General features: G+C 30.3%; 8 protein-coding genes across 8 annotated transcripts; 2 read left to right on the forward strand and 6 right to left on the reverse strand.

Annotated features, from left to right (window-relative positions):
• Positions 1 to 431: 431 nt before the first annotated feature.
• Positions 432 to 1,351, forward strand: FG379_000183 (uncharacterized protein; the record flags this gene model as incomplete). Its single annotated transcript, XM_067326519.1, has 3 exons — positions 432 to 440; positions 690 to 807; positions 876 to 1,351. The coding sequence occupies 3 exons, from the start codon at positions 432 to 434 to the stop codon at positions 1,349 to 1,351; spliced, it is 603 nt and encodes a 200-aa protein (XP_067183137.1).
• A 336-nt stretch (positions 1,352 to 1,687) lies between these two features.
• FG379_000184 (uncharacterized protein) lies at positions 1,688 to 1,884 on the reverse strand (the record flags this gene model as incomplete). The annotated part of the gene is made up of 1 exon (XM_067326520.1): positions 1,688 to 1,884. A coding segment is annotated over one exon (197 nt), but the record flags the coding sequence as incomplete, so codon positions are not given.
• Positions 1,885 to 2,619: 735 nt separating this feature from the next.
• On the reverse strand, positions 2,620 to 5,007 carry FG379_000185 (RNA pol II carboxy terminal domain phosphatase; the record flags this gene model as incomplete). Its single annotated transcript, XM_067326521.1, has 1 exon — positions 2,620 to 5,007. One exon carries the CDS (start codon positions 5,005 to 5,007, stop codon positions 2,620 to 2,622), a length of 2,388 nt encoding a protein of 795 aa, XP_067183139.1.
• Positions 5,008 to 6,780: 1,773 nt separating this feature from the next.
• On the reverse strand, positions 6,781 to 9,429 carry FG379_000186 (uncharacterized protein; the record flags this gene model as incomplete). The annotated part of the gene is made up of 1 exon (XM_067326522.1): positions 6,781 to 9,429. The coding sequence occupies one exon, from the start codon at positions 9,427 to 9,429 to the stop codon at positions 6,781 to 6,783; it is 2,649 nt and encodes an 882-aa protein (XP_067183140.1).
• Positions 9,430 to 11,681: 2,252 nt separating this feature from the next.
• On the forward strand, positions 11,682 to 12,227 carry FG379_000188 (proteolipid subunit of the vacuolar ATpase; the record flags this gene model as incomplete). Its single annotated transcript, XM_067326524.1, has 1 exon — positions 11,682 to 12,227. The coding sequence occupies one exon, from the start codon at positions 11,682 to 11,684 to the stop codon at positions 12,225 to 12,227; it is 546 nt and encodes a 181-aa protein (XP_067183142.1).
• Positions 12,228 to 12,807: 580 nt separating this feature from the next.
• FG379_000189 (uncharacterized protein) lies at positions 12,808 to 13,360 on the reverse strand (the record flags this gene model as incomplete). The annotated part of the gene is made up of 2 exons (XM_067326525.1): positions 12,808 to 13,012; positions 13,347 to 13,360. 2 exons carry the CDS (start codon positions 13,358 to 13,360, stop codon positions 12,808 to 12,810), a joined length of 219 nt encoding a protein of 72 aa, XP_067183143.1.
• Positions 13,361 to 13,550: 190 nt separating this feature from the next.
• Positions 13,551 to 19,241, reverse strand: FG379_000190 (large with possible central conserved domain; the record flags this gene model as incomplete). The annotated part of the gene is made up of 1 exon (XM_067326527.1): positions 13,551 to 19,241. One exon carries the CDS (start codon positions 19,239 to 19,241, stop codon positions 13,551 to 13,553), a length of 5,691 nt encoding a protein of 1,896 aa, XP_067183144.1.
• Positions 19,242 to 19,658: 417 nt separating this feature from the next.
• FG379_000191 (uncharacterized protein) lies at positions 19,659 to 25,697 on the reverse strand (the record flags this gene model as incomplete). The annotated part of the gene is made up of 1 exon (XM_067326528.1): positions 19,659 to 25,697. The coding sequence occupies one exon, from the start codon at positions 25,695 to 25,697 to the stop codon at positions 19,659 to 19,661; it is 6,039 nt and encodes a 2,012-aa protein (XP_067183145.1).
• Positions 25,698 to 25,797: the final 100 nt, after the last annotated feature.

Genomic DNA, 25,797 nt, shown 5'->3' on the forward strand with positions numbered 1-25,797 from the left:
AATATTTGTATATAATTTTCATTAATACGAAAACAAAACATTCGTTTCACAAAACCTGTGAATTTTATACCATTGTCAGATAATTATAAAATATTATTTTTACTGCCTTTTTTAATTCTGTCTTAACCAATATTTTATTAAAAAGACTAATTATTAGATTAATTTTCACCCTGGTATTCTTTTTTTCAACTCCAATGTACATCACAAGCATTGGGTTTGCCCGCCAAAGTGAATAAAATATTTGAAGCTCATGTCACTTGTTTATTGTGAAGAATAAGCTAATTAAATTAAACTCTTATTTCTTTCTTCTTCAGAAACTCCTAATTTATCTGCAAGTAATACGGTGATTTTATTGCTGCTGCCATTCTATTTTGGTTTTTCTTCTCCTTTTTTACCTTAGCAAACTCCGTACTTTAGCTGATATATTTAAAATGAGCGATGTAAGTTTAAGTATTATTGGGCGTACAATGCGACAAAGGGATACATAAAGAAGAAACTAGTGTATTGAGCTATTAATATTCTTTTGAATAATAAATGATGCGAATCCGCAAAAGAGAATAAAGAATTTCTCGTTTATTTTAAACGCTAGGACAAATATTGAACAGCAAGATATATGTATTTGTTGTACACCTGGACAATATAAATTATACGCTATGAATTATGTTGCTTCTCCTTTTAACTCCCTTCAGAAAAAATACATCAAAGTGATTCCAGAATCTATAACTTCCATTAAAAACCTATTAAATGACATGAATATTGATAGTTATGACAACAAAATACTAGACCAACTTTTAAATGTTGCTTTTTGTAAGTTGAACTTATAATTCACAGTGATGAGATAATAAGCTTTCTTTCAAAATGTATTTATACTCTAGCTATTAGCCAAGAATTAATTATAAACTCAAATGAATATACAAGGATGAGTTCAAGATTTAGAATAGAAGAAAATGACGCGAGAATGGCAATTTCCAGTTACATAGGGTCAAATATAGTTAATCAGAATTCTTTTTTGTCAAATAGAGTGGTTTCTAACGAAATTAACTCCATACCTTTACCTGCTTTCCCAAATAAAGGTGTATCTAGGATTTGGCTTCCACCAGAAGATGAAATGCACATTACTCCAGGATGGCGTATTAATGTCTCAAATTCGATTAGTGGTATGGATAACAGTGATAAGGATAACAAACTTAGCGATAATTTATATAACAGCAATAAAAATACAAGTAGGGGTTCAAGTAACGACTTTGATATGAATGACAGTACTCTGAATATAAACGCAAATTACTTGGATGATCTCAGTGATGACGGAAAAGGAAGTAATTTTAGTTCAAATGACAATAATCGTAGGTAAAATTGACAAGTAGGACATAAATGATAGACTTCAATCAAAAAAAAGCTTAATGGAGATTAAATTGAATTATAATAAATGTTTATTTACTTATTAATCATCTTTATTCTACTAAGTTCCATGCTACTTTCCAGAGATAAATAGCAGCAATGACATATAGTGTAATTCTCATCTATAAGTTTATTTATATTTAAATCGTAAAATTAGATTGTTTGTAGTTACTAAACTTACCATTTAACTTACATTGAACCTGTACGTTTGACTGTTTTGGCTTGTCACATCTATAACACCTGGTATTGAAGTTATTTCACACCAAAACTAAACAAAAAACAAACTTACATGAAAAAGAATAAATTGTTTTTTTTTATTGAAAACTTTAATTTATTCAAATTTTTATCTAATTCATCTTTCTGATTAGGTGGGAATTTTTTCAAAAGCTTAATTGCCTGATTTTTCTCTCTTGTTGTACTCGTTGATTTACTAAGTATCTTAACCAACTCGGATTTTGTCTGTTTTTTGTTTACTTTATCCGACATAATTAGATTGTTTTATTTTTGTACCTTTATACATTCAAGTATGTGTCTGTTATAATGTACAAAGTGTAACAATTAAAGTAATTTTGTGGTGAATTATCACATATATTTACTTGATATGTTGTAAGAACAGTAGACTTTTTTGCTGTTTTATACTTCACTATTTGATGTTTCAGATGCCAGAGAAATTCACTGCAATAGCATCAGAAAAGTAAAAATTCACAAAAATAGCTAAACACCTATTTGTGTTCACAAATGATTTATTTTTATTCAAGCATTAACTGCTCATTAAATAAATTTAACTAATTTCTAAAATACCCTTCTGTATGAAATGACTAATTTAGTACGAGTTGCCGCCAAAAAAAGAAATAATGTGTTACTGTGCATTTGCAGAATATAATGAGTATAAATATCTAGTGGCTATTAAGGAGATTTGAGTATTTCTGCCGGATTCATGGAGCAGCTATGGATTTTTGGACAACATTAATACGCAAATTTGAGATAAACTTGTGTAGCTGAGGCGCAATATGAAGAGTTATTGTTTACTAGAACTACGTGATTAAGTAGTAAGATTATAAACCTAGATATAATACCTCTTAAAGGATAATGTTTAAGATTTATTGTGATAATTCAATTGAGTTGGAAATAAAGACTTAAGTTACGGCAAAAATCAGTAATATTAATCCGGTGATGTTATAAAAAAAAGTTAAAACATGCAAAATAACAGTTTTATTTAGATTAGTCGCTGTCTGAGTCGCTTGAATTATTATCTATTGGAAAACTGATGTCATCAAAAACCTCTTGCCATATTTGGTCATTTATGGTTTTAGAGTTTTCACTGTTGTATAGATCAATATGTCTGTAATTTGAGGTAAAATCTCCATTATTGTTGAATTCAATCGACTCAAAGGGAGAGTGATGTTCGGTACACATTGGATCTTTGTAAATCGGATTATCTATGTTTAAATAACATGGTCTAATCCAGGTATAAATTATGGTTTCTAACCAAAGAATTGTTAAACAGGGTATGTTATTTTCAACTGCATTATGGTACTTTTGAGTATAAAGTTGTTCGCAAATGCAGTAGTTAGGCAAAACGGGGTTTGAATCACAACCATTAGAAGCAGTATTTTGGTTTTTGTTGGTGTTATCTTCTAAAATGCATGACCCAAAATATCTACACCACTTGTATAAATCAGTTTCTTTGAAATCGTACAAGAATTTGTTTTTAAAGCCAGTAAATTGTATCTTAGAATCCATTAATACGTTCTTTCTCATAACCTTTATTATATTTGAAACATTAGGTGCATATTTATATACGTCTTCTATAGCGTTATTATTACAATCAACATTCAAATACTCAAGTTTACCACTTTTTTGTTTTGAAATGCAACAGTTAAATTCAATGAAATAAGCTTCGTGAATTGCCTCGAGTATTTTTTGAAGTATGACCAATTGTTGGTCCTTTTCGTCTCCTATAATTTCTTTTATTACTTGAAAAAGTTTAACCCGAGGTGATGTTGAACAGTCTTCAATGTTTTCATTTTCAGAAACTGTACTATGAGTAATACCGGATTCTTTTTCCAGTTCCGACCCAGATTCCTGTCTACATCTCTTCTTATTTAAATACCTATTCCATTTATTGTTTGTTCTAAAAGTGGAAATGTATCTTGAAAAATTATGTGGATCATTTGTAATGTTGTTGCTTGGAAAAAAATTGTAAGGATATACCTTTAAAAGGGAATTAATATCAGTCCAAGCCTGTTCAATGTCATCTAAGATAATAAGTGATCTGTGATCATGAGGAAATAATGTACTCAAGCTTTTAATATTTGAATCTATAAATCCATTATTTCTATAAAATATCCTATTTGGACTGAAAAAACGAAGTTCAGGGTCCAAAATTCTCAGTGACATATATGCATGATACTCCGTTCCCATTGTATACATATATATTTCATACTTATCTTTTGACAATGTTTTCAGCATATTCAATACTCCCGGCCTGAGTTTGTAATAACCACATGACCAATTCAAATCGCTATCATAAGGTATGCAAAATATCAAGCTCTCCAGCAACTTAAAATACAAATCTTGCGTTGCATTGCTAAATTCACTATTTCCATTGGTAGTATAATGCGGCAAAGAGTTAAATCCTTCTGGAAGTAATTCATTTTTAGTCGGCTTTTTCCCCATTAGTACAACACTACCGAAATACTTCTTATATGTTTCGTCATTAATCCCGCAACTCATTATCGTTTTTATGTCAATATGGGATTCATAAAATGGTAATTCTTTTGATTTTTTACAACTGCCATCCCATAATAACACTGTTTTGTCGCTATTAAATTTATTCCTTATTTCAGGTAAATTGGACGTTGCATGTATAAGTGTATTATCCAAGTCAAGTACGAGGCTTAATTTATTTTTTAAATACAAAAGCTCATATATAAAAAGCTTTTCTTGTTCATTTACATATTCTCTATTAAATTTTATATCTACATCATTCGAAATAAAGCCTGCACTTATTATACTATTATCTGTATTTGTTTTTCCATATTTAGCATTTGTGACTTTTGTATTATTATCATATAAATTCCTATTGTTACAAACTTTAATCCTGTCATCCTTGTTTGAGTTATTATCCAGTACATATCCACATTCAGCACATATTCCACTTACAAATGTTGTATGATCACATGAATAGTATCCGAAACACAATTTTCCTTTTATATTAGACTTATTTTCTAGTGGTCCGTTAATTAAATTCAATTTCAGTGAATAAACTCTTTCTTTTTCACTAGTTTTATTATTCACAAATTCATTACAGTTATTTTCGCGTCTAATATCATTTTCATCATCATCAATACCTACATAATACACAGTGTTGTCTTCAATATTAATTTCCTCTCTAATTATTCCGCATTTTTTTGGAGTATAACAATCTCTCACCCTTCCATTGCATATTGACTTTATTTTACCAATCAACTTGTTGTCATCGTTGTATATCTCCAATATTATTTCCCCTGGTTTTATTTTATCATCTTTGTACTTCTTCCATTCTAATCTTATTGGAAATTCTACTTCTTCTCTCGATATTCTTATCTGAATCACATTTTCATTCATATCAGTGAAACTAGCCAGAAAATCTTATAATTTATCTGCTCAAAAGTTAGTTAAAATGCTTCGTATTTTTCACCCGTTAAATCTTATTACTCCACACTTTATACTCTTCTCTGTAGCCGTTTGTACACATATATTATGACTTAATATATGCACCTAAAATTAAACTTGGCTCATATAATACATAAACTATATTATCAAACAAACACTCAATCCTTGCTAATTAAAATTCACAATTACACTTATTATTATTATTTGCAGTTGCTTTCTTTACGTTTTTCGGTACCATGAAATTCTGTATTTGGCGGTAAAATATAGCTTGTTTAACTTACAAATGATATTACACACGATTTTTTTACATTAGTTTTCCATTTAAGTGATGACGAGTAGATTGTTTTTCAGTTTAGATTTCCTCCTTTATAGTTTGTCTTCTGTTTTTCATTTGTATGTATTTTAAGATATCAACATCAATACTTGTGGCTATATAAATAAAAAAATAAGCATAGTTGTTAGAGTAACAGCAAAATTTGTATTAATGATGACTCAATTAATGTTACATCATTGTATTTCTATTGAAACAAGTGTAGTTTTCAGCAATAATTAACTTATATTTGTTTCCATTCATAAAGTGTGAATTGTTAATATAATAAGACGTACACAACTAACCTTGTGAATTGAGTTTTGCTTATTTCTGCGCTACTTTCGTACTTGAAATACGAAAAGTCAAACATCAAAAACCACAAATATTACATGTAGGAGAGGAAAAGACATTATGGGATGGTCCTTTTCTACCCTCCACTGACCTAATATTGTCAAAGTATTAAACAGTATACAGTTTAAAACACAAAAAAAAGTCAGAGGGAACAGAAATGAGAATATGCAAGAACTCATGACAAAATAAACAATTAAATACATCTCAGTAATGCATTGTACATGTCCCACTATTTACACAAACTTGTTTCTTTAATTTACCTCAAAGAGTAACTAAATATTAAATATATGTTTAGAATAATTACAATGATTATTATTACCAACATTTGTTTTATTTGATATCAAAACAGTAATTATTGCGTCTAAATTCAATAATAAAAATAATATGTTTCGCCATAGCCTTTCTCTAAAGTTAGTGTTCGTTTTTTAAAAGAATAAATCGTTAAGTTCAATTTGGATGTGAAATAGTTGGTGTATTTAGATAATAATAGTAATAATAGTAATAATAATAATAGTAATGACAGTACAATAAATAAATAAAAAGTGAAAGAGGTAGGTTTACGTGAAGAGGATTCATTTTTTCTCTCTCAAATATTCAAAACTAATGGTTTAATAAATAATATCATATCGAAATGATTATTCATTTATTTTCATTCCTTACATGTATGTGTCATTTCACCATTTACACCTTTTATTTATGACTTCCAGTTAAATAATGTATCCCAATTCTTCCGATGTTTAAATTTAACCCTCTAATACTTCTTTTATTCTTTTTCCTAAGTTCATTGAACATTAAAAAACACTTTACTTTCAGTTTCCCAGCGCTTACTATAGTAACGACTTAAGATACATGTTTTACCACATAAAACTTAAATATAATTGTGTCCCTATTTTGTTGTATTTGCAGTATAAAATGTACTTGTATATATGCTAATATACGCAGTTGTATATTTGGTGCAAGTAATACCACCCAATTTCCTTTTTTAGTGAACCTTAATTTTAAACTTGCAAATTATCAGATGTTCAATATAATACAATGCAAACGGCATTTTCGACATCTACTGATTATACTGAATTATTCCCAGATTTTGATGAAATAAATGGAAAACTAAATGATGTAGACATACCTTTACCTATCCATGTTGAGGTACTAGACGACGAAGTAGAGGAACTATTAAGGCCTGAAGATTTAGAGAAAGAGGTTATTGAATCGGAAACTGGAGCGGATATCTTTGGTAAAAGAGGCGTGGTAGAATTGGAGTTGCTGGAAAATGTAGAAACTGAGCTGGATATAATTGTTGGATCCTCAGCAGTATCAGTTAAAGAGCTTATTTTTGGATAACAACTCAAGAAATGATCCGAATTCGAAACTGGAGGAGTTACAATACCACCTCCACCTCTTGGTTCAAACTCGAATGATTCTCTAACAATGTTGCTGCCAGTGGTTGTTCCTGTTTTCGCCATAACAGTAAACGTATAGTTGTGGTCTCTAAATGTTCGATTTTGTCTTGTCGAATAATTGTTGTCCAACATTGTGCTTGAAGAACCATTGTTACTACTGTAACTATCGCTTCCAGCACAGACATCAATATTACCAATGTTATTGCTGCTACTGCTGCTATTACTGCTTACATCACATGCATTTGTGCATATTACAAACTTGTTACACCTAGAAGTATTATTATATGGAAGTGACTCCGTTAAAAATGTGTTATCCATGTTTCTTACCATACAAGTATCCAAAAAATCTTTCCCCGTAATACTGCTTTTCTGTGTGCCTTCTATCTCCATAGACGAGCCAGAATTGAAACCATCAAAACTAGTGCCTATACAACCAATGCTAATAGGTGAATTAAAGCTGGAACCAAAAGCAGCGTTTATGCAACTACTGATGATATTTTCATTACTTTTAATTCCACTGCCCTCGGAAGATGAAAAGTTTAAATCATTACCTCCTTGACGAGAGTTTTCACTGTTAACACTGCTACTTCCCCTTTCATAAGTAGATGATATCGAGTTGTTTAAACCGTTATTTCGAGTAGAGTTATTAGCCACAGAATTAATGATTTCTTTATGTTCGCTCTCTATTCTTGGTAAATTTAAGTCATCAAAGTTATATAATCTCCCAATTCTAATGGTGTTTATTACAAATCCACTGTCGCCAGTTACACCACCACCTATTCTAACAGTTGAGTTAGAAACACGAGTTGAAACAGAATCGGAGTTATTGTAGGTAGCAAGCTCGCCCCTAGGGGATCCATTCCTTACTTCCTCATTGCTTCTTCCAGCTGAGAGTCCAATATCATTTCCCAAAGTTGTGGGAACTCCTCTTTCCGAAATGCCAGACGCCCCAGAACCGTTAATGTTAGTGTTGTAGTTATTATTCAAATTACTGCTTGCATCTAAGTTATTGTTACCACCTAAAACAAAGCTGTCTTGTTCATCATTTTGATGTTTTGGTGAACCAATGGGAAGCTCTTTAATACCAAGGCTAGGGGAACAAGGTTCATCTGACAGTCTCAAATTGACTACGGTTCTTCCAACTTGTAAAGACAAATTATGATTACTCTCAATAGCTTGTGGCCTTCTTACAGAAACTAACGTGCCAAACTTAGAGTCGTGATCCTCTAACATAAAATTCTCATTCCTGTATCTTATCGTGGCATGATATCTAGATATACTCACATCAGAAATTCTAACGTCGGATTCATGCCCACGTCCAAGTTTAAGATCTTTTTTTTCTGCCATGCTAACAACATGAACTCCTCTATGTACATTCCCATATATATTCTCCAATACAATAAATGGAGGCCTAGTTTTGGGCACGTTTACTATATTAACTCTGGAACCTTTAATAGAAGCAGAAGACGGAAGAGGACTCTTGCAAAGCTCGCATTGAAGTTGTCTGAAAAAGAATGTGTCTCTTGAATTGTTATCGTTGGTTAAGTTAAGTCTTCCATTGATCCAATGTCTAAGGCATTCAAGATGAACAAATTTTATTGAACCTCTACATTGACACGGGCACAATAAAGGATCATCCTCTTGCTCACCTTCAGTTAAACATATCCTACACTGCATTGTTAAGGATTCATCCAACGTAGGCTCTATAATGCTGGTTTCTGTCTCATCTAATCTTAATTCTGGTACCTGATCACCACTTCTAACCAATTGTTTAACTCTAAGTTTAAATCTACCTAATTTAACCAAGTCATTTTGTTGAAGAGCATATGATTTATTTGGAAGATCTCTAACTATTAACCATACTTTTTTCGGAATTAACTGCTTATCATTGCATACACCAAGACTTCGATCTGCTGGAAAAGCTATATATTTTCCATCTATAGTAGTTTTTATTGATAATAAATAATCTCCTTGAGAAGGCAATTCATCTTCATCACTTAAAATCATACATTCTGTGCTCTGTCTGAATATTTTGCTGCTCCTATTTATTAAAAATCTTTTATTGTTTATGTGATGCGCTTCGTAGTCAAATAATTCATGAGAATCTCTGGACCATGTAGTTGTTTCTATAATCAGGCCCATGCCTCCTTCCTCCATTATTCCTGACCCATTGATATTCTCCATACTATTCCCTGAGGAGGATGACGTTGTTGTTGTTCCTCTTCTAACCATTCCCATTATATTTGGTATATTATCTTCCTGTGGGCTGTCTTCACTCATACTAGCATTAATGTTAATTTGATCTATCTCCATTATAAATACTATATATATATATATACATATATATATTTGGTACTACTTCACTTATATAGGCCAATCTTACTTCATTCACAGATTTATAATAATTAAATTCAAGTAGTTATTCGTAATTTTCTTCTCTTCAACAAATGAATGTATATACATGTATATACATATGTGTATATATACATGTATATATATATGTATATATATATATATATATATATATGTATATATATATATATATACATATATATATTACAAATACATATATCTATGCATTTATGGAATACACTTTATGTATTCATAATACACGTATACTTTAACACTACATAAATGTATATATTTGTCACCGAATTAAGAGATACTTTCCTTCACAAATAGTGAGAGAAGAAGCAATAGTTGAATCCAATATAGATATACGATGAGTTGATTATATCCTGAAAAAATATTTATATTAAGTTCCTCTTCTATTTATAGTTAGTCTCAGATTATATTTATTATTTTCATTAAACTAGATTTATTTTTTTTGAAATAATTCACTGTTTCTGTGTAAATCAAAAAAATAAGGAAATAAAAGTAACATTAATTGTAATCACTTCCTTTCTTCAAAGTTTCTTGTTACTCATTTATCCCCCCTTTATAGACAGGTTCCTCTTTTTAAGCTTGTTGTTTGGAGTATACACTTTTGTACTTCTAATTATGTGGTCAAATCACACAATATTTCAAAAAGTTCCTTCAAATATTCTATTTTTATACTAACTTTTATAAATATAATTATTTTTTAGTTCTTTTTACTAAGGAACTCTAATTTTCTAAAGCTTACTCATTCTAATTGGAATCAGAGGGTATTATCCCTTATTTTCTGTGTGTTATGATGTGGCGCCTTTCTAGGTCCCGAGGAGTTAAAAGTTTTTAATACTAGAGGGGTAAGTATGCGCGCCAAAAGTGGGGTCTTAATTTGAGGTTAATGAAGTGACTTAAATATGTTAGACATCGAATTTAATTTAAAAATATAAAGAAGAGAATAAATAAATACGATTAAAATGTTGTGTTTTTGCATTTTTAACTGTATGAGTACAGTATTAATACGTTATTACTCTTTTTTTTGTTCATTTTGTTTATTCACACTGTTGATTTGATATCTATATATTGCCTTGTTACAATACAATTTTCATAGTTTTTCAGCACTTTTTCTCTTACTCTCTTCTGACCTAAAGGAATCAATATTTAAGGATTTGTCTGAAAAGGACAGCGCAAACAAGCTTACTTTTTTTTTTTGTTTTAAGAAGAGGGAGACGTATTCAGTTTCTCTATTGCAGAATGCCGTAAAACTACACAGGGTTGTTCTTGTACATGTTACTTTCACAGACACAGTTCGTTCACAAACATGAAATATACCTGCAAATGAGAAAGAAATAAGACAAAATTTGTGTCGAAAGGTTTGAAATATAGTTGAATACAAAGGAAACAGGGAAGTGAACGAAAACAATTATTCAAATGAACGAGTTGAAAGAAAATAACCAGTGTATTTGATTTGAGTGTATTACTTATACAATAAGACAGCTGCTACTTAACAATGAATTGATTTAATACCTACACAAATATTTAGTATTATAATACAATGCTTAAATTAAGCTGCATAAAATCATCACTTTTCACCATTAAATAATCTACTGCCTAGTTTTGTCTAAATTATTTTTTTAATGGTTGTCCTAATAACAACCAACAAGTTTGCGTTTGTATAATAAAAACTAATTGTTAATTATATTAACGATAATGTGACTTTGCAATATCATCATTTCATCATTGTATTCAACTAACAATAGCCTTGATTTTTTTTTGTTTACACCAAATTCATGTTTAATATTTTTAATTGTTAGGCGGGCATATAAGGCGGGATTAGTGTTTAATATTGCACCAACTAGATTTGTATATTATCAAATTTATGACAAATAAGTATATGTAACTCAATAAGTACTTTTTATTTTAATAAATGAACTAAATAAAGGAGTGGAATTGGAAGTGGAGGCAAAAATAGTAAATTATTGCAAAAAGGTAATAATTAACAAGAAATAGATAAAAATTGAAAGCGAAATAATTTAAGTAGCAAGGAAAGAGATAAGAATACTGATATTGCAGATTCAATTGTAATCACAATCAAGAAGCCTTCTTAGAGCGAAATATTACGGTAAAAACATTGTTGGGGCGCCAAACGTTCACATTGTAAATACATTTAACCATTAGAAATAAATATAAAAATAAAAATGAGTTACCAGACATACTCTGAAGTAATTTTATCGATACCACCACTACACTTTGCATATTTAGGTGTAGTTTTGTGCATAGTTCTTTCGACTTTTGGAGCGGGATGGGGAATATTCACAACTGGTAATTCTCTAGTAGGAGCAGCACTCAGATCTCCAAGAATCCGTTCGAAAAATCTTATTTCGGTTATTTTCTGCGAGGCAACAGCTATATATGGTGTTATTGCAACTTTTTTGCTTATATCTAAAATAAAATCACTTCCAGATATTGATTTGGTGTCTGGTCAACCTATGAATGCTTGGGAGGCTCAAATAATTAAATCATCTTGGATTTTACTTTGTTCTGGACTAACTATTGGTTTATCTAATTTGTTTTCCGGAATAAGTGTTGGAATAACTGGTAGTTCTACTGCTCTTGCAGATGCCCAAAAAGGAGAGCTCTTTTCAAAAATGCTAATAGTTGAAATTTTTGCAAGTGCTTTGGGTCTCTTTGGTATGATTGTTGGCTTTTACCAACTCTCTCTCGCCGAATTCCCAAGTAAATAAAATATTCAATTAAAGAAAATCAAAGTTAGAATAGTAATATTTATGAATAGAGTGATGCATCATTTTCAACAAAGCCAAAATACTCTATATTAATACAATGTCCCATGTTTAAATGTGATAAATTATTATTATATCAATTTAACTTCTTTGTTTAATTACTTTTTTTAGTTGCTTTTCAAGTTCGAATGTTAACTTTAAATAAAAAGTTTAATATTTCTGATGACTTTTTTCAAGATTATACTATTTTCCCTGTTGCTGTTTAACTTTCAACCGCAATTATTCCACCTATATTCAGCTCATTGTAATTGAATTGCATCACTTTCACGGCTATATTTATACCTTGTAGAATAATAAGCAATTACTTGTGACATGCTGAAAGGAATCATTACATTTATATCCTGTAAACACGCAAACACAGAGAGAAAACAATATAAAAATTTAATGGTTTGTAAATATCCTAATATATATTACATTCATCAAACCTATGAAGTAATTGACATTGATGGAAAACAAAAATAAATAAGCAAATTGTCACAACTTTTAATTTTCATTAAATTTTTATTTTGTAATCCATATTATCCTAGTACTCTTTCATTATAGGCGGAGCTTTCTCCTCAAACCTTGTTGGAGTGTCTGTGTCCATAGCTAAACCGACAATAAATATTACTAATGAAGTAAATGAGAAAACCAGTAACACCGCAGATATATTAAATGGTGTTATCCTCAGGTTTCTCTGGATTCCAGTTCCGTCAACAGTCGATTCATCCTGAACCTCAGCTAAAACACTAATAAACGATATAAAAAATAAGTATAGAATTTTTTTGAGTATCATTAAATGTTACTTTAAAATGAAACACTTCTTTTATTTAAAGACGTTAAAGATACAGTTGATGTTTTAAATTACAGAAAAGTGATACTCAGAATATCCTTTGCACCAATTATTAACTTCAAAAACCGAATTTATACCAAACCTCACCGTAATTACTGCTTTCACTATTAATTTCCACCCGTAAGTTCTCAATTTTTCTGTCAAAATTTATTATTTTCTTCGTAAAAAAAAAGGTAAACATAAATCATTCTAGGTAATTCTTAAACATTCCCGCAACTTTGAGCGCTTACTTTCTACTAAGCATTTCCTTTTCGTAAAATAAAATATTGGCGGAAAATAAAAAAAGTATAAACAAAGAATAAAAAAAAGTTAAAAACGGCGTGACTACTGTAATAAAGAGAGTTTAAGTCGAATAGACTCTCCTATTTGATTTTTTAATACAAATCTCACCCTTTCTCCTCATCAATTAGTTTTTATTACAGTTAGATACCCCACTAATTCTGCATTCTAGAGTTAGGAAAGTCATGCAATATTTTGTGGACAGATTGTACGTCATTGCATGCATGTGCAATAGCTAATGCCGGTATAGGCTTGAAATTTGATAGAAATGCACTGAAAAATCTTTTAACAACATTATAAAAAAAGAATTCGGACATGTATTTATTCGAGTTTAATATCTTGTGAGAATTAGATTCAAAATAAATAAAGTTACCTGGTTTATTTTCATTAAATGGAGTCATTCGGTCAAAATTGTCTGTATTTAATTCGTCTGATTTCAAATTAAATAAATCAGAGGGAGAATCTTCTTTTAGTAGACAAAGAGTATTTTGTTTAATGCCAAAAAAATTAAATTTTGATTGAATAGCCAACACTAAATTCTTAAAGGTTTCAGACAGGTGATAATTGTTTGAATCAATGTTTGATTCGTTGTTAAACCATAAATATTCATACTTTTGAATGCAATGAGAGAACCACGAATTAAAATTCAGATTAAGATACTCGCACATAATTAATAGATCAAGCCACTCGATATTAATTAATTTTAAAATAAAATGGTACTCAATAATACCTTCAATCTTATTCATGAATACAATGCAGTTTAAATCTGAATTATTACTCGAGTAGTATTCACTTATTATTGATATTCTACTGTTGTCCATTTGTTTAGAAAGTGGAATATTTAAACTGACTGTTGACGGCTTTAGAATAATGAGAATAAATTTAATTAGATTACTGGATAGTTTAAGGAGACTATCATAGTTTGTAATGTTCATATCTAGCAGAATATGGTGTAGTAAAATCATCGAATATTCAAACCTAACTGAATAAGGTCCATAATATGTTTGCAGTAATGTTAAATAAAGTATTGCTGTTTTGAAATCTTTATTACACAAACAATAAAAAAATGCTTCAACAGGTCTTAAATTAACTATTGGAAATACTATACAAGGAGAAATAATTGAATCCATCTTTCTTGTAATTGATATTATAAAGTTAGAAAACAGTTTAAACGGGATTCGTTGTTTATTCGGAGAATTGTTGTCTATGTTCAAAATATTTGTAATATACTCGATTATTTCTCTAAATTCTTTAAACTTCTGGGATTTAGAAAGTACCGTTCCAATAATAACACCAAATAAACCGAATTTACTGTCGTTGGATTCATATTGAGACAGTTTAATGTTTGATAGGTACATTTGTAATAAATCAATAATGTAATAATTAATTATCTCTAGTTTGTCATTGCTATTTAATGTCAATAACGAATTATTGTTTAAATGAGAAATAATTCCAGAAGTCACTTCTCTAAGCAAGAATTTATACTCTTTACAAGTATTTGAAAGAATGTCAAAAACCATATTTTCAAAAATATTAGTTAAAATATTAAATATTTCGTCAAATGGATAAAACATCAAGTATTTGAATATTGGTTCTATGAATTTGCCAATTAATAAGTATTTATCAGTTTTATTTGAATTTGTCATTATATATTGAATTACTGGCGAAACTATCTGATTTAATGTAAACTTAACTCTAAATAAATTCTTGTTAAATTCATTTATCAGTGAAATTACGTTTTCACTTTCCTCTTTAATATATATATTCGAATTAGACTCCAAAACAAATAATGAGCCAAGTTGTGGAATAAAATTTACTACATAAACCAAACTGTAATTCATATTAAATGATGTAATTAATATCGGAGGCATTTTGCTTTTATTATTCACAGTTAAACAACCACCATTATGATTTTCATCACAATAATTGTTTTCAGTACTAACCGGAAGAACAAATATATCATTGTTTTGAGTAATATACCAAATTAATCCAGACAAATTGGAAGTGATACTGTTGTAAAAATATGATTTTAACTTGTCAGAACCTGGTAAATCACCACTATAAATTTTGAGTTTAATGGTATCTAATAAATATTCAATCAAATCATCATTGAAAATCATATTTTTGAAGTCGAAATTATCTTCTAATTTGTATTCAATTTGAAGAAGTTTAATAATGTCACTAAAGTTATTTGTCAGCTCTTCAATATAACCATCTGCATTCATTTTTGACGTGTTTTCAGACTCATCATCAATCTTTTGTTTTATTTCAAGGTCATCTTTGGGGATAGAATAGTATCCAAATTTGAGTATTTTATTAAACCTATATGTCTCAAAATTCGACTTATTTACATATACAGTATCATCTTTAATTTCTTCATATCTAATTGAAAACGGTATGTTGTCTGGAAGCAGTGGTTCTAAATGATACTTACATTTTTTATTCAGGGATATTTCGAGATTTCCATGAAAAATTACTAGTTTATAAAGTTCATAACTGCTGTTAAGGACCAAAATAACTGTAAAATTGGAGTTTTCTTGTATTAAAAGCATATCGATTGGATGATATACCCATTCAAATGAAAGATCAATTAACCACTTTGTTTTTGTTGGAGCAAAATCGTTATTATCTAAATCCGATTCGTAGCATAATAAAGAGAAGTTCTTATAATAAACAATAAAAGAGTCGTTTGTATCTTTCTTTCCATTAACTATTAACATTGGAGTTGGACAATATGGTATAATTCCGACTATATTTTTTATATCAAGTGAATTTCTAATATCAAAAAAAACTATGCACAAATCACAATTATTTTCATTAAATTCATCGTAAATACTTAACCTGTTTTTCAGCTTGTTGATGTATTTTTCATATATCAAATTTTTCTCGAAAACAGACATTTCCCATAAATCATCATTGTTTGTAATCAAGTCATGAAAAGTAGTTAACAATAAAGAAGAATCAACTACCAAGAAGAATAAGTGTTCAGTTACCCATCCAAACGGAAGATTTGGTTTGCAAAGCAGAAGCTCGTGAATTACATCGCAAAATAATCTCCATCTTGAATGTTTAATGTCATATAAAGCACAAGCCCTAAATCCACTAATTAATAAATAGTCACCATTTTTGCTTATAAATGCTTCATTTATTGACCAGTTATGATTTATGTATATAGATGGTGGGATCTGAATACTTTCTAATAACAAATCACCAGTGAATACATTACAAGTTGACATTGTTATGCCAAAACTATCACTTTTATTGCAAAAACCTCTTGAACTTAAATACCCAACTTTGCTCTCGTACATTGAATTGCTTTTATCAAAATTATTACTTTGCAAGTCACTCATATTGTTGGGACTTTTGTTGAATACTTTTGAAAAATTCGTATCTGAATTGCAGTTTAAAGAATAGTCGCTCACATCTAAATCCTCTGAATTAAATTCCAAATTTAAGTTTCTGCTACTAGATTGAGCTATACATATGTTATCAATTCCAATAAAAACAAGATTTTCACACGAGAGCTTATCATACTCATTTTCAAAAGAACATATCGTTGAATTCGTGCCAATTAATTTATAAATTGGTATCTCTATTAATTTATTATTTTCAACATTGTTACCGTTTTCGTGATTTTGGCTTTTTAATTGAATTAATAGCCCGAAATCATTTGAAATCATTTTTGAATTCACAATAGTAAATGGATAATTAGAAAAACAATGAGATTTGTTTTGTTCATCATTCAAATTTTTTACTTGGGACTTTATATCACTCGCAATTGATCTCTTATTTTGATTACACAAACTTAAAGCAAAAGTGATTTTACCCGTTAAAATATCAATAACTAGAATTCCGTCTTTACTTAATGTTAACATGATAAAATTACTATTACATATTACTTCCAAATTAATGGTATTTGACAATATTTTGTTTGTAAGTCCTCCAATTATTTTCGAAAGCTCTAAATTAAATATACACTCAATTTTAATATTTCCAGAATTGCTAATTAATGTGTAAATCTCAACCAAATAATTATTGTCTTCCTTTTCGTAATCAAAGTTATATTTATTGTCATACTTAGATTGATAATTGCAATCATCATCATCATTATTTTCACTATATATCGCACATTCTAATTTGTTCATTCCATTGAAGAACTCACTATCATAATCAGATAAGATGTTTGTGATGGAAATAATTAAAGGCTGATGATTCTTTTCGACAATTTTATATTCAATAACTCCGTTAGTTTTGAGTACCATCCCAATCAACATATCACTGCTCTCATTTCTGTTTGTTTCAGAACTAAGATCGTGATACAAACTATTTCCTGGAATGGTATTTGAAAAATGATTTTTCCAAGAAAATAGCAGTAAAGAATTCCACGGTTTAACTAAAAATGAGACCCAATCAAAGTTAATGTTATATGAAACGCAACTAATTCCGATATTTTCATAGATATCACCTTCAAAAATATAGTCCCTGATGTTGTATTTATTATTTTCAGTAATTAAATATTCAATAATGCTTTGGTAACAATCAAAATAATCACTATGACCGTTATACTCAGTTTTATTATTAAGAAAAAACGTTTCATTTCTTGTTTTTAGTGCGTCTCTAATGTATTTGAAAGTGGATTCTCTACACATGTTCTCTAACTTTATTTCCCTGCTTAGATTGCTGTGGTCAGATTCAAGCAAAAAACTGTTAATACTATTATTTTTAATAACGTTCGGCGAGAATACTGGCATTAATGAATTTGTTAATGAGAAAAAAATAAAGTTATCAATAGGTTCTCTTTTAGCAGATTCTAAAGTCAAGTTAATGTTGTCACTTTCAAATTTCTCAAATTCACCTAAAGTACAGTTATTGCCTACAGTAGAATCTTTAAAAGTGATAAATTCATTTAAAAGAATATTCTTTCTCTTATTTGAGTCCGATATCGGAGTCAGTATTAAAATAGGGTATTGATAAAGAGTGAACAGCAATACATAATCCATAATATTGTTGTCGTATATTAACTCAAATGAATTATAGTGATAATATAAGTTAATTACTTTAAGTAATTTAATACTGCAAAGTGAAGTTGAAAATTCAATGGATGTTTCTGAACACTTTGTTTGATTTTCATCTTCTATATCACTATCTGCGTATTCTATCACTTTTTTTTCTACAACCGTACCATATTCACTTATAAGTTGGAATGAAAGCAACTCATCCTGAAATGTATCTAATACCTCATCTGGTACCCTTATACTAGGTACTTTAATTAAACCATTTTCTATTTCTTCTGTTAGGAAAAAGAACTTTTTATTTGAGTTATCCTTTTTTGATTCTGGATCGCCTAATTCAACCTCGTCATTATTGATTTTGTTTTCTTTTCCATAAACATCACTGTTTTTAAAATTTTTACGGTCAATATTGTCATCACTATCACTTTCACCATCATCATCGCTATCACCATCATCCTCTTCGTCAATTAAACTTGTGGTATCCTTTCTAAGATGGTCGCTTTCATTCAAGAAATCCAAAGGTGAGGTTAAATTTAGGTCATAAATAAGAACGTGTTTGTTAGAAGATATGCCAAGGACAATTAATTGACTGTTTCCACTCCACTTAATCTTTCCGTTAAATGAAACGGCCTCCTCTTTTTCGCCCTCTATTGCTACGTAATCCAAAAATTTCCTAGCAATAAGAACCCTGTTGCGTCTATTGCTAACTATTTGAATGGAATCAGATGAAACAATTGCAATGAAGTTTTCACACGGACTTATTTTTATTCCAACAATATCATCTTTAACAATTCCATCATAAATTCTTTTGTTACTTATAGAAGGAAGTAACATTATTTCAATCCCATGGATACCCCACCTACCTTGCAATGTAATATTACCACGAATATAACTACCTCCTAAAATTGCTCTTGCTGCCTCATTATAGGCAAATAGTTCGTATTTTTAGATCCTCACATGAATTTCCGTGGTCAGTATTGTCCTTTGTGACAATAAACACACCAGATTTAGTAACACAGCTTAAGGTGAACCTTAACAAGACAAAAGTTTAAGTTGTAAAATTATTTGAAAATCGCAATTACTGTGAATATCGCATATCTTTTTTAGAATAACAATAATATTTACATTAACAATAACTACTTGTACTATTTGTTGGTATTTATCAATAACTAGGAAAAAACAAATAGGCTGTTTACAAATAAAACATCGGTTTTAATGGTACCTCTTTAAGCGCCTTTTTCGGGCGGTAAATTAAACTATAAATTGATTTATACCATTAAAATTAAAGTTTGAGTTTTTAAAAATAGATTTGAGTATAGGACTAGATAAATATTTGATGTAATCAAAATGTTTGAGTAGAAATATCTTAGAAGTGGGGTAAAGATCTTTGACGAAATCTGGGATAGATTCCTGATTATTGTTGATAACCTGAATAGCTCCTGGTGAAATACCCAAAAATGATGGAATATTACTATAAAGTAGTTTTTCCAGCTGATAAAATTTTGTTCGTTGATTCTCGTTAATCAGTCTTGCAAGAAGAAATGACCCATTTCTTCCACTAGCAACCACGTAATTTTCGCTTCCGGATTTAATAGCCCTCATGTGAACAATAGTAGTATTTATAAATGTGTGGGAAGTGGGTTTAAGTGTTTCCTTGTCGATAATTTGGGTAGAATCGAAGCTGGGTTCAAATGTGAAAAGATTATTTTTATTGTCTGATACAAGAATAGCCATTTCCTTGTCTAGAATTATTGCATGAGCAGATGTGCACGTAAATTTCCACAAAGGATGTGATCTTGCTAATTTAACCATGGTTTGTGATCCTCTGGATACATCTGTTTTAAGCATTCCGAGGTGGACACCTCTTCTTATATCACCAAGAAAGAAGAGAGCCTTATAATTCGACACTGAAGTTATTCCAAGTGGAGTGTCCATAAATGAGCCCTTAACAAAACCTGCATCGTTTTCCTTGAGTTCATGGATAAATAGTCTGTATCCAAAAGTGTGGGACAGGTAAGTAACATTGGAAGTTGGAACTCTTACTATTTGGTTGTTCTGAATGATTGGATATGCTGCAAGAGCCGGAATTGCGGGAGCTATTGAAGCTGTGGTGGCAGGTAAATCTATCAAATCTACCCAAGTAACCGGACCCCTAAACATGCTTGAATAGTATATTTCCAACTCAGGTACATTATTGTAATACAACTCTTGCGAGAACTTTGAAGGCCAGTACTTAAGTAAATTCGGCCACTTACTATTTGTTGAATTGTTGTTAGTTCCGTTATAATTATCATTGTTATCATTATTATTGCCATTATTTACAAGCCCGGATCTAACACCAATTTGACACATATTATTGTCTCCATTTAGATCAGAAAAGTCTATATTGCTTTTAAGTCTGTCATCCTCGTTATTTGAAAACAATTGTCTTACCTTAAACATCAGTATTCTTCCTTCTGCTTCAAAATAGTGTGTAGGATTGGTCCCTGTTCCAACTATAAGTACATCTTGTCCCTTTGGATCTTTGCCGAATTTGATGCTAAGCCCAACTTCCCAAGCTCCAAAAGCAAATCTACCAATTGGCTTTGGAAAATCGTTCATATTTGAGTCAAACAGTGAGAAAACAGGTCTTGATTGTGGGAACAGATCTTCCATTGAAAATATCAATAATTCATTTCTCAATATATTTACGTCCAATAAATCATTAAATTGTTCATCTTCAAAATCTTTTTTTGTATAGTGGCCATCTTTCTCAGGAATATATCCGCTTTCTTCGTTTCTAAGTCTATTCCTCTTCTTCTGATTAGTCAAGTTAGATTGATACATTATTTTAGGTAGTATTTCACCTATCTCAATTCCAGGAGGAAGAGTGTCAAAGTATGTCTCGGTGTCGTAACTAGTATAAGGTATTCCCAAATCAGGAATAGAAGTTAATGACTTTTCGAAACATTTATCTGGATTTCTAATTAAATCCTGGTTCATTAGTATAGCCTGACCCTCCTTTCCTCCTGCCTCTAAACACCTCAAATATCTATAAAACGCCATCTGACGGACATGATATCCATTTAAATGATGTTTAGCATTATCTGGTATCCCTACAATCAAAGCTACTAGCTTGTATTTTCTGCAATAAGAAACTCTTTGAACAATCACTTCAGGTAAATATGTCCTTCTAACAAACCAATTATCTTTACCTAAAAATGGGATAGTTGATAGCTTCTTATCCAAATATTCATTATCACTAATATCCTTGTTTTCATTTGTCCCGTGATCAAAATTTCCAGAATTAAAAGTCTCAGCATCATCACTAATAGAGTGAGGAATATTTAGATATCTAAATTTAATTTCATTGTTCAAATTTGTAGTCAAAAGTATCTGCGTGGAGGACCAGGGTGAATTAATACTTGCAATGCAATTAACACTTCTTTTACTCTCAAAGTTAATAATAGAAACTTTTTTTCTATTGTATAATATTACTACAGATGAACAGTATTTCCGCTTTTCTAATTGAGCATTGGTGTTGTCTTTAGTAACATCCTCATTATTAATTGCTGTAGGTGGTTGGAACATCCATGCATCTACATTATTTGAAAATAATATAACATGTCCACTATTATAGGTAGAAAGAGGAGATTCATTAGAGAATGCATCAATCACATTTTCAGATGTTAAAGTCTTTGGAAATAATGGGAAGAATTTTCTAATATCCATTTGAATATTGCTACAATTTGGTTGTATTTGCAGATTCCATTTACCCTTCAATATGTTTTCTTGTAAATTGCATCTGGGGTTATTCACTTCACAATTGGTGCTATTAATACTGCCACCTAAGTTTTTGTGAGTACCAAAATCTACCAAGGTATTACTGTAGTTAACACTTAACTTATATATAAGAGTAGGTCTTTGAGAAACAGTAACGATAAGGAGCATGTCGCCACCAGTACTGAGTTTAACTAACTCGGATGAAATTAAAAATGAATTTTGAGTATTATCCGAATTGTGAACCTGAGCTTCATCATTTAATAAATTGCAGTCAAAGTTAATGCATGCTGAAATTGAAAGAGAATTATTATCATAACTGTAGAGTTTAGGTTCTATAATAGGAGTAGACAAACAAGTGATTGGCCTTCCTAGATCAAATTCGCACTCTAAGAATCTGTAAATTGTGTCCTCATAACCGTTTGATGGTGAAATTACATTTCCAAGTAATGATGGAACTAGAGAGACGTACGGAGAGAAGAATATTACTTTTTTACTTTCAAAATCATAAATTACAAGAGAACCATTCAACCAGAGTTTACTATACACTACCAATACAAGCAACGTTTCATTGCACAAATTTTCGTCATAAGATACCATTTTAGAAACATGTCTTATCCAAAATATATCCTCAAATTTATTCTTATCATCTTCACCAAAGTTATCCAGCCTTTGAGATACATCACCTCCTATTCCTATTCTCTGATTAATAACTGTCAAATTAAGCCTACTAAGTTCCATAAGCTGATTTATCAATTCTAAATTATCTTCTAGCAAAATAGTAAAGCTATCAAATACCTTTATATTACAACCTTTAATGTCATTAATGTCGTTGTTACTAATGAATTTCAACACTTTCATACTTGAATCTTCAAATAATATAACAATGATTTGATTGTTCATCACGAAACTCTTAATAGCTAAGGGAGCATCTATCCTGTCATTGAACAAAAAACTTATCAGATCAATCTCCAATACTCTTTTTTTCAGCTCAAAATCAAGAATGTTTATGCTAGAAGATAGTATTTGGACAACATAAACATCCTCCAATAACTTCTTACCCAATCGAATTATGCCGGCTCCAACAGTATTAGAGTCAGATTCGAATTCATATTCCCCTTCAGAAGAATCCAATTGATTTACTTCTCCTATTATAATTTGATTATTATTTGCACCATTGTTTTCCCCCGTTTCAGAATTATCATTTTCTAGTGAAAATATATACGTTTTTCCAATGCTTTTTAAAGGATCTGTAGTGAAAACCAAATACTTTGTTTTTCCTGAAAATGGATCATCAATAACCCAGTGAAAAATAATATCATCCAATGAAAACTTGGCTATCGTATATTTTGAAATACACTTCATATATAAACACAATTGTCCTATAGGATAACTCCCATTTGTAGTTAATATAGAGTGATTATCGTCGATACCTAGTTTAATCGTATTATTATCGCAAACATTTCCTTGATCGTTCATTTCAGCTTCGCTTTCAAATTCTGAATTGTCTTCACTTCCCTTATTCGGAATTAAACAAAAATCTCTAAGTGAGCAGGGTCCTAAATCTAAATAGTCTAGCAATTCAAAGTTTACTGTACTCTTTTTTTTGCAAACATTAGTTATATTATCCTCTTCAATATGATTTAGCTTATTGTTGGGATTTGATTTTATATACTCCCTCTCGAAATCTAAGATGCTTGGTGGTTCAAAGTCATTTTTTGTCTTTTTGGTGCCACTACTAGGTAATGAATTGTTTTTGTTATCTCTATTTCTCTCCATATTTTTTATCATTTCAACAATATATTTGTATCCCAACGAATTGAAGTCAATGTTTGGTAAGTTATTAAAACTGCTCTTATTTTCACCTATTTTAGAAAAGGTTAAGTTGAACTTAGAACCAAGCGAGAACTTTAATAAAGAAACACCAGAATTCGAGGAAAACTCACCAACCATGCACAACAAAACATCTTCTGTTTTTGAGTTACTTTTACTGGGAATAATACAACAATTTTGTACTGGAAATATAGGTATTACAGTTAGTAAATAATGTTCATCTAATTCAGACACTCCGGAATTGATTTTTTTTGAATAACTAGTAGTTTCTAAACATAAAGCTTTGTCGCAATTACTTCCGAGATAGTTTCTATTCCAGTCCCAATATTCATTTACTTTAATCCAGTAATACTTTGAAATTCCGCTTGGTTTCTCATTCGAAATTTCAAAAACTAACAGTATTAAATAAGGTTGGACTTTGTTGAACAATAAAGTACCGTAGTAATCGTTAGTTATTATTAGTGGTATAGAATGAGAAACATCAAGGTCCATTGATAATTCAGAATCATCCAATAATATTGGTCTAAGGCTTGGTAATGTATTTTTTAAATCACTTGAACTGTCATGAGGCACATTTTCATCTGTCGATGCTCTATTGTTTTCAACAGAAGATGTTGTATAATTTCCTCCAATTGATGATACTTGCAAAGATCCTCCTGTAATCTCTCCAGTCTCTATGCCAAACATCTTTGGGTTAAAAGAATGAATCCTTCCTGTACATATGTCTATTTCAAGTTTTTTCTCTGGTATATTCTTATAATGGTCATTTACGTTTACTAATGTAAACGGTCTTTGCAAACCTCCATGAACTAATATGCAACTTCTTGCCAATACAATAACTCCACCTGATAGTGAGTTGTTCAAGTTTTTCCCCGTATTTATGGGAATTATTTTATATGCATCCATAGGCAATAATTCAAGCTTCTCTAACACTGTGAACTCTGAAATTCTCATGTTCAAATTCAAATAAATTAAAGAAGATGAATTCGAATGAGACTGAATTGAACCATTGCTTACTGGCCCGATTCTGGTTAGAAGGGCAATTCTAGGTTGCAAACACATTTGACTGTGCTCATCATGTATTAGGCATGAATCTATAATAGTATCGATAAATAAATCCGTCTCTGATGAAATTCCCCAGCATACGCTCAATAGTAACTTTTGACCGTAATATCCTGATAAGTTGATCTTATAAGTTACTAATACCAAACATTTTGCAAATGTTATCATAATAGAGAAAATATTTGAATCAAGTGTATTTCCAAATACTATTTGCTCCATTTTAACATTCTCATCCATATCGACAATAGTTAAACACTTATTATTACAAGATCCTTCTAGTAAATCTTCTATATTTATTTTATCCTTACTTACAAGTTCTAATTCATCATATTCTGTCGAATAACGATATATCATTATCTCCAAATTCATAAACAACAGCGCCATATAGTCTGTAACTCCATCAACTCCCTTAATTGTTGTAGATGCTATTGGAGCTAACAAAAGTCTACATGACGTCACATATTCTATTTTATTGTCTACTGTTACTTCGTATATTTCCAATGAGTCGCTTTTTATCAGTGCAATGTCCAAACCACCACCATTATCATTTAAATCATCCCTCTTCCTCACAAACTTGCCAAATAGCGAAAACTCTGGTCTTTCATTCCTACAGTATGTGTCCAAAACTGCTGTCATTATTTTCCATACATGCGTCTCGTTAACATATTACTTTTTTTGTTCACTCCAAAACAAAGCCTACTTCATGTGAAATATGAAAATTATTTATTCTAAAGTA

This window comes from Cryptosporidium bovis (genome assembly GCF_009768925.1).
Source record: "Cryptosporidium bovis isolate 45015 chromosome Unknown contig_1, whole genome shotgun sequence".
NCBI lineage: Eukaryota > Apicomplexa > Conoidasida > Eucoccidiorida > Cryptosporidiidae > Cryptosporidium > Cryptosporidium bovis.